At 45.3% G+C, this 8634-nt stretch overlaps 1 protein-coding gene across 1 annotated transcript; it reads right to left on the reverse strand.

Annotated features, from left to right (window-relative positions):
- Positions 1 to 2872: 2872 nt before the first annotated feature.
- Positions 2873 to 5856, reverse strand: Fgfbp1 (fibroblast growth factor binding protein 1). Its single transcript, XM_021163937.1, has 2 exons — positions 5770 to 5856; positions 2873 to 3983 (listed from the first exon to the last, which is right to left on the reverse strand). Exon 2 carries the CDS (start codon positions 3961 to 3963, stop codon positions 3208 to 3210), a length of 756 nt encoding a protein of 251 aa, XP_021019596.1. The 5' UTR covers positions 3964 to 3983; positions 5770 to 5856; the 3' UTR covers positions 2873 to 3207.
- Positions 5857 to 8634: the final 2778 nt, after the last annotated feature.

Raw genomic sequence — 8634 nt, forward strand, 5'->3', positions numbered from 1 at the left:
CTCCCATGAAGCCCCAGCTCCTTAGGGTTCTACCAGCATCCCTGATGACCCAACTCACTCCCATGAAGCCCCAGCTCCTTAGGGTTCTACCAGCACCCAACAGGGCCCCAAACTCAGGGTCAACCTTTTAAGGTCCATGTGTCTGAGGGAGAGTCCAGACCCAAGCTATAGCAGGAAGAGCTGGGAGGTTTGTTCAATTCCTGAAGCTGATGGTTAGATTCTTAAGCCAGGTCTAGGCCTCCCACCCCCTTGTGATGACAGTCCAGTCTTTGCCATTCCACTGTGTGTCGAGCACAGTCCCCATCATGGGAATAGATCCTAAGGATGAGGGTCCATTTTTCTGTTTTCCCTGATGTTATTTCTTAAGTCTGAGAGGAGGGCCTGGAAAAGAGTGGAAACTTAACAGAGGACAAAGAAATTACCTGCAATGTCAGACCATTTGCGCGGACAGCAACTTCTGGAACATTCTTAACCCTGAATATCACCTGGCTGGCTCCCTCTCTTTAGATCTAGGTTCAGGTTCCCTCTAGAGAAAGGTCCCTGGCTGGCCATGTAAAACTCCTTCTTATGGTTCCCCTCTGCCACCCCTGCCCCACTTTCCTTCTCTAACTCTCAAAGAATCATATTTATCAACACTCCCCCCCCCACCAGTGAGAGCTGTCACAGAGAACAGCTAGCTGTCTGTGGTACCTCACTGTGTGCCCAACATCTGGAACACACACACCTAGGAGGAGCCCATGCTCCACAAACCACATGTGAATGAATGAGACTGGGAGGGAATGGATATAATTATGGGAGAGTCTTGGCACAGAACTAGGCCCACAGCAAGTGAGGAGCTTCAGTTTTTGGATTTAGTTTGGTTGTTGTTTTGTTGGTGATGATTTTTTTTTGTTTTTTGTCTTTTTTTTTTTTTTACTAATTCTTTAATAATTAGTAATCTATTTTGATCATATTTACTCCCCTCACCTAAATACCCAACTACTCCCAGATCTACCTCACTTCCCCATCCACCCATGTACGGCCTCTCACTGGAATGTGGTTGACCTACAAAGGGCCACACACTTAGAGAAAACTCCCCCTCTCCCTGCACCTATCAACTGATACTAGCTCCTTAGTTAGGGCTCGGACTCCCTTACCACCTCTCCTCACTATGCTGGGATTTTGTCTGGCGTGAGCTTGTGCAAGCACTATGCATGTTATCACAAGCACTGTTGAGTTCATATAACTCTTAATAGCCCTACAAAGGTGTAGGTAGATATCCTCCTAATGTCACTGTGAGGCCTCCTACATCCCTCAACATGTGTCCTGGGAAGATGAAAACAGCGGAAAGACTCTGTTGGTATCATAGCTGTGGCTCCTCTCTGACACTATCAGAAATGCTAAGGTGGGCTTTCCACTAAATGACTTTTCCCAATTAATGAAACCTAACAAGGCATTTGGAATAATCCTTTCTCCTCAACTCTGGACTCAAACTAGCTTCACCACTTTTCTACTAGCATGTACACAACTAGGAGTTGTCTTAACTACGTGTCTCAATAAGCTACCTGACCACTCTTAGCTTCTGGGACTTGACTGTGTCTTACTGTACTTCATATCATCTCTTTTTAAAAAATGTGTTAATATTATTTTATTGTTTTGTATACATGGGTGTTTTACCTCCACGTATGTCTGCATATCAGAAGAGTTTGTTGGATCCCCTGAGACTGGAGCTACACATGGTTATGAGCTGCCATATGAGTGCTAGAGATCAAATCCAGGACCCCTGGAAGAACTGCCAGTGGTCTTAAGTGCTAAGCCATCACTCCAGCATCCTCATCTCATAGTAAAGATGCTCTCTCCAGAGCCCAGCTCTACCACTGCTTCCCTGTGACGCTCAGCCCACATCGCCCACATCTCTCTGGTTTTCCCTGCAGTGCCCACCTCCTGTTACAGCTGTTATCACAGGACAATGCTTACCAGGTCTCTGTCCCCAACAGGCTCTGTAAGGACAGTTCTACATATGCTGGATGGCCATGGGGAGATCAAGGTGTATCCTCAAACCTGTGATCTCAGTGGCTGTAACTTCTGAGTCTCCGGGTTAGTGAGATGGTTCAGTGGATAAAAACCTTGGTTCATAGGATTATTATTATTATTATTATTTTAGAGTTTAACTTTTCTTTTTCTTTTTTTTAACATCTTTTATTAGGTATTTTCCTCATTTACATTTCCAATGCTATCCCAAAGTCCCTCATACCCTCCCCCCCAACTCCCCTACCCACCCACTCCCACTTTTTGGCCCTGGCATTCCCCTGTACTGGGGCATATAAAGTTTGCAAGTCCAATGGGCCTCTCTTTCCAGTGATGGCTGACTAGACCATCTTTTGATACATATGCAGCTAGAGTCAAGAGCTCCGGGGTACTGGTTAGTTCATAATGTTGTTCCACCTATACATAGAATTATTTTTACCTCTGGGATTGATGTAAAAATGAAAGCAACCCTCCAAGATGTCATCTAATGCTCACACCCACACCATGACCTACATGCCCCCTCACACATTACATACAACAATACTAACAATAATGACAATAACAAAATTAATTTAAAATATTCCTGGTTCTAAGGAATTACTGCCTTCTCTCTAATCACCTGTGATACCATGAGAAGTCACTATGCCCAGGGCATCCCATCTGAAAAGAGATAATGATGGCTACATTTCACTAAACATCAAACAATACAGGGCAGTGGATGAAAACAAAATATAGGTTGGATAGTCTCAGGAGATAATTTTGGATAGGGAAACCCTGAAGTCAACAATGTGTGTCTCATCTACTCAGATCTGGAAGCTTGTTAAATATGAGCCAGAATGAGAAGTATTGGAAAGAAACAGTGGTGTTTCTGAGAATGCCCAGAATTTTATTATCCTGGTAAATACAGCCAACAATTCCTTGTTTGCATATTATCACTTGCATTGATCCACTACTTAAATGCACCTAGGTTTGTGGTCCATGGAAGAATACGCTGAGGTAAAGCATCTCTGAAAAGCATATCCAAGGATGTGGAAAAAAAATGAAGCAAATTCTAAAACACAAAAACAAAATTTACAAAATCTGTTTAAATACTTCATTTTGTTCCCATATTAGAAATGTATCTTGTGGGGAACTCGGGAAGTTTCCAGCAGACAGTGGGGCTCTGATACCACATGTCTCAGGCTGCTCCCTCTGACTTCATTAGCATGATGTAGCCTGTAACATGTTGAGGAAGAACGTGCAGATGGAGCTCCAAGATTCCCCACAGAACTCCAGGGCAGTCTTCCTCTGGTTGAGCACATCTGGATCCTCTAGACACTCTGGATCTCTAACGGCCATGGTCTGGGTTGCAGCTGGATTGAGTGTGATATCCTCTTTGACCTTGTTTGGCTCCGTGGAGACAGCTTCTTGGACCTTGTTGTGCTCCCTTGCGGAGACCTCTGCTTTCTCCTTCCTGGGCTTCATGTTTCCACGTGCATTGGGGTTTACCAGCTTGAGGTTAGACTCTGGAAATTTCTTTCTGCACACTCTGGTCTTCAGGACACTCTTGGCGTTCCTGCAGATATTTTTCTGTTTGCGCAGCATGCGGGCAACCTGTTTCCAGTAGATCTGGTCTTTGTCGTGTTTAAGGCAGTTGGTTGGGTCACCAGCAAAAACACAAGAAAACTCCTGATCGGCTTGTGTGCACTGGACCTTCAGGCTGAGGCCCTGCTCCTCCTCAGTCACAGCCCATCTGCATGTGGCTTGGTCTTTGGTGACAAACTTGCCATGCGTCATAGATTTAGATGTCCTGCTTCTCTGCTTATTCTGGGCCTTCCCCAAGGAAGGAGCTGAACCCTCTACCCCATACTCCGCTGTGCTGTGTGATGCGTTCTTGGCTCTCTTTCTGACCTTTTCTGAGAACACCTGAGTGGCCAGGAGAAGGAAGGAGAGCAGGATGAGGCTGTGGAGTCTCATGGCATCAGCTGGGTGGACACCTGTTTGGCAAAGGCAGGCGAATGAGTGGCAGCATCCAATGGCTCGAGACTGCAGGCTGCCTCCCTCCACTCCCACAGTCCTGGCCCACTTTAAGGTCTGCCAAGCGGGCCTGCCTACTCTCATTTCCACTTTAAAGAAAGTTACACCTCCTCTTCTTACCCACTGCCTGAGCTCATGACTCTTCCCTATTCACTCAGCTTCTCACTTTCTCAGCCCTTGATCTACTCCTGCAACAAGCTCCAAGTGCCTACAACAAAGCAACATCCTGAAGGTTATTGCCCCATGGAGTGAGAAAGTCCCAGACCTTAGAGAATTCATAAGATACAATCGGAGAAATTTAAATAGTATCAGCTAGGGACTCTCTCCCTTCTCAGCCCTTCGTTTCATCTTGGAAAAGCTATTCTTCCCTTCTAGAAATTGTTGGATAAAACAGCCACTGACCCCTTGGCTAGCTCCAGAGAGAGTTGGGTTTCTACCCCATCATCTGTGTGGGTACCAATGACCACCGGTTGGGAAAGGATATAGTAAGAGTCACAGAAGTGTCATGAAAAAGCTATGTTGACTCAGGGTTGAACATGCACAGGGTTTGACATACTGGGCTGGGTGTGGCTGTGTGAAGAAAAGGGGAAAGTCATGAGGAAGAGTCTCAGGAAGGCAGGGAGGTGGGGGAGGCCACTGACCTTGATGGGGCCAACTTGAAACAGGGTGGAGAGGGATGAGTTTCAGATCGTATAGACTGCAAGGTGGAAGGTAAGGATCATGACTGAGTTCAATGGCACAGTGCCAGGCATACAGGGAGCATTTATTCAATGCCTTTTTTTTTTTTTTTTTACATCTATAACAAAAATAAAATGACTTTCAACGGTGTATTAAATGACATGGTTTCTACGAGGTATAAAGCTACAGATAAAGGCAGAGGAGATGCACGTGATTGTTTGCCAACTCCTAGGTGTTAAGCAGTGCCCTAGCATTTGATTCTCACCCCTCAGGCTGGGACAGCTAGGGCTCAGACAGATAAGCAAGTTGATCAGGGTCCCTTGATGGGCAAAGACGGTGGTCTGGAAAGCCAGAGTGTGTCTCCCTTTCTGTCAGTCCTTAGTGCTCACTTCTTGCTTTCTGCCTTTATTCTAACTCTTTAGAAAATAGCAAAAAGAAACAACAGGCTGTACAAGGTTTGGTATGGCATCAAACACGACCACTAGATAGTTCTTCTTTTAAAAACATTAAATCTATGCTTTAAAAAAAATTGAGAACTTTTTGTCTGAAAGGTAGCAAAAGCCCAGGAAATCACCACAATTTCATTTCTGCCCATGTGGAAGGTAAGAAAAGGAAAAGGCCCCAAGAGAGTTTAGACTAAAGCATGGCTGAGACAGGAGGCTGAAAGAGCCAGGGACAGACCTGTTTCTCCTGGCACTGTGACATAGCTTTTATGTTCCCATAATGTGGTCCGGACCCAAGGAGGTCCAGGGGCTAAGAAGTAGATAAAATAACTCTTAAGAGGGGACTGGCAGGATGGCCCTGAGGATGGAGTCACTTGCCAGGCAGGCCTGATGGCCTGAGTTCGATGCCCAGAACCTGTGTAAAGGTGGAAGGTGGGAATCAGCTTCTTTTTACGTTATCCTCTGCTGTCAGCATATAAGCCCCCCCATCCCTGAAATCATACATACTAATTAATAATAACAATACTGATTTTATGTATGTATACACACACACATACACACACACACACACACACACACACACACACACACACATACACGAAATGTTTAAAAGAGCCAGGCTTACCTTTCTGTGAGTGTGCCAATCCAGGTGTACTGGGGAATGCAGGCTTCCAGTCCTCACGCTGGGGTGCAGGTTGCACTATTTATACAGGAGCTCAAGTGGCTTTTACAACTCACATACCTTATTCACGCTCCTCCCAGCCACACCCCTCAGGGAGAGCCAGTCCGGGAGGGAAGGTACTAGGTGGAATCCAAGGGGGGGGGGGGGGGGGGGAGGTTGCATTTGCTGTGAGCCCTCCTCCTTGGAAGCCCTTCCTTTCCCATCCAGCAGCGATCTTTATGTAAGAACAGAGGAAAGGGCTCATTTCCTCTAGTGCCTTTCCATAGTCTCTCCAGTGACTCTTCCCATTTCATAGACAGAGAGATTTGCACTTAATAGTAAAGGGGTCAGGATTCACAGAGCTGGTGATTTTCACCCAGTACTCCCAATGTCCGTGGTCTGATCTCTTCCCACCTGGCTGGCTTCAGGCAATATCTGGAAAGTGAGTGACTGAAGTTGCTGAAATCTGACTCTGAGTTCCTGGTTGCTGAGAGCCAGCTGGATCTACTGTGTAGGCAGGTGAATCTGTGGGCCCCAGGGATGGTGGAGAGATAACTCTCCACTATGGAATTTCATTTGAAAATATTTGCTTCCAGGTCATCAGAGAGAGCGTTCACAGGTTATGGTGTTGCAGGTAGAGTCTCACTCTGGATACATCTAGGTAGGGGATCCTGGCCACAGCAAGCATCAAACTTAGTGACAGTCCACACTCTCAAATCTCCGTCTCCAACCCCTACTGTGGCTACTTTGTGCACAGTACAGCACTTAACAACAGCATCTCCCTGCACGAAGCCCACTGAAGTCTTTCCTGGTGCTGAGCTGTTTAGATTTCCTACTGAGATCTTAAGTTGTTTTCTTGGAAAACAGGCATTTGTATGAGAGTGTGTCCTTTGTGTGAGTGTCCTTTTTGAATTCGGTGTTTCTCATTAGATTGGTAATTTGTCATTGCTTAAATTCTTCATAAGAGTTGAAATAACAAATGCAGCCTGGCTTTTGGTGACGTGGAGTGAAGAGCACAATGAATATTAGTAATGAATTGGTAGTTGCACCACCAGTGAAGGCTGGTGACTGAATACCTTTCTCATTCAGGCTGGTTGGTCAGTGGGAAAGAATATCGTGTTCTAAGCTGGTTTTAGTCACATGCTTTTTATACATAACTGCTTGTCCTGGGGCCACCAGCAAGTGTTTGAGTGGGTGTGTTTGAGCTCCAAGGTTAGTTTTAGCTAAGAGCAATACTATTAAGCCATCCTAGCCATCAACCCACCCACCTCTTTGGAAGTGACCTCATGAACAGAAGAAAATGCTGAGTCACCTCATTACAGCAGTATCAACCTATTGGTCAGACAAGTACATGGAAGCCTTTCCAAGTGACAGAGGAAACAGGGGTGGGAGTATGGGGGGGTGGTCAGGCTAAACAAATCCAGTGTGTGTGGTAAACAAGTACTCATGCTGGAACTATGAAAAGAATGTGCATTCCAAGTTTTCAGTTCGGAGGTTTCTGACTCCCTGTGTAGCAAATCAAAAGATACCTGCTGCTAAAGTCTCTCTTTTGTAGAGCATCCAGAGGCAGTGTTGACACTACAGCTGTGCTGTGGAAGGAGGCAGACTGAAGAGCTCTTCAAAATTCCTTGACTTGCAAGAGAAAGAGCTTTTCAGACCATTTAGTGTCATCAACTCCTTTTGTTAGGTGTGTTCAATGGTTTCAGATTCTGAATCAATCTAAGAAATAACTCTTAGTGTTAGTTTAGACTAGTCAAGAAGAGATTATTAGGGATTTTTTTTTTTTTTGGTGGGGGGGGTAGGTTGTAATACTAGAATGCCAATAATTGACACTAAGACAATTTAGCTTGTTCTTGTTTAACAGTTTTTGCAAACACTAATCTTCCTTCTGAAAAAGCTTTCTGTGGTGGTAAAGGTGGTGGTAGGGGAGGAGGTGCTAGAGATGGTGATGCTAGAGGGTAGTGACGTGGAGGTCGTGTGGTGGTGGTGGTGGTGGTGATGGAGGTAGTAAGTTAGTAGGGCAGTAGGTGATAGTAGTTTTATTCTTTTATGATCAATGTTCCCTCAAATCAAGCTTTTTGACTATCTTAGAACTTTTTAAAAGTACATTATTTTTAGCAGCAAAGATTCCTTAAAGGAGTCCACCTGATTTAATACTTTTTCATAGCTTCTCTCTGCATCTACTTCTATGTGCACGTGCATACACACACACACACACACACACACTGTCACTGTGTGGCTTGGCATGTGACCATGCTCCTTCACATATACTCTGAAGATGTTTGGGTGAGAAGCCTAGAAACAACTCTGGAGAGGCCAGTAGGGGCACAGAGCCAAGACACTTCCATGTAGGGGGCTGCTTCAGAGAGGACAGGGGAATAAGAATAGCTTGTGAGATCTCCCCTATTCCACTGAATCATTGCTAATTCCTTTATTTGTCTAAAAACCAACTAAAAACTACAGGCTATTGGCTAACAGGAATGTAATCAAGGCTGCTATAGTGTTTGCCCCAAGGAAGTGGTGGACAATAAGGGGGGGCTTATCTCAGATGACAGTGCAGAAGTTAATTGCCAGGTTGGAGGGAAGCCTAGGGTTCTACCCATGGGGACATCTTTCCTATCCAAAGTAGAAAGGAATTGCTCAGGAGCCTGCAGAGACAGCAGTAACTGGGAACTGGGAGTGGGAGCTAGTGATTCCATATTTCTGCAGTGCCTATTCTAGGCAAGTTGCACTATTAGGTACTCAAGGGAATGCCAACACTAGGTTGATTTGACTCCTGTTCTCAAGACCTGGCAGGTTTGCCTGGCTCTTCGATACTGATAGTTTTCA

This window comes from Mus caroli, chromosome 5 (genome assembly GCF_900094665.2).
Source record: "Mus caroli chromosome 5, CAROLI_EIJ_v1.1, whole genome shotgun sequence".
NCBI lineage: Eukaryota > Metazoa > Chordata > Mammalia > Rodentia > Muridae > Mus > Mus caroli.

What these genes read in the sequence shown, in the direction of transcription:
- Fgfbp1 (XM_021163937.1), bottom strand. Translation starts at nt 3,963, where the DNA reads ATGAGACTCCACAGCCTCATCCTGCTCTCCTTCCTTCTCCTGGCCACT.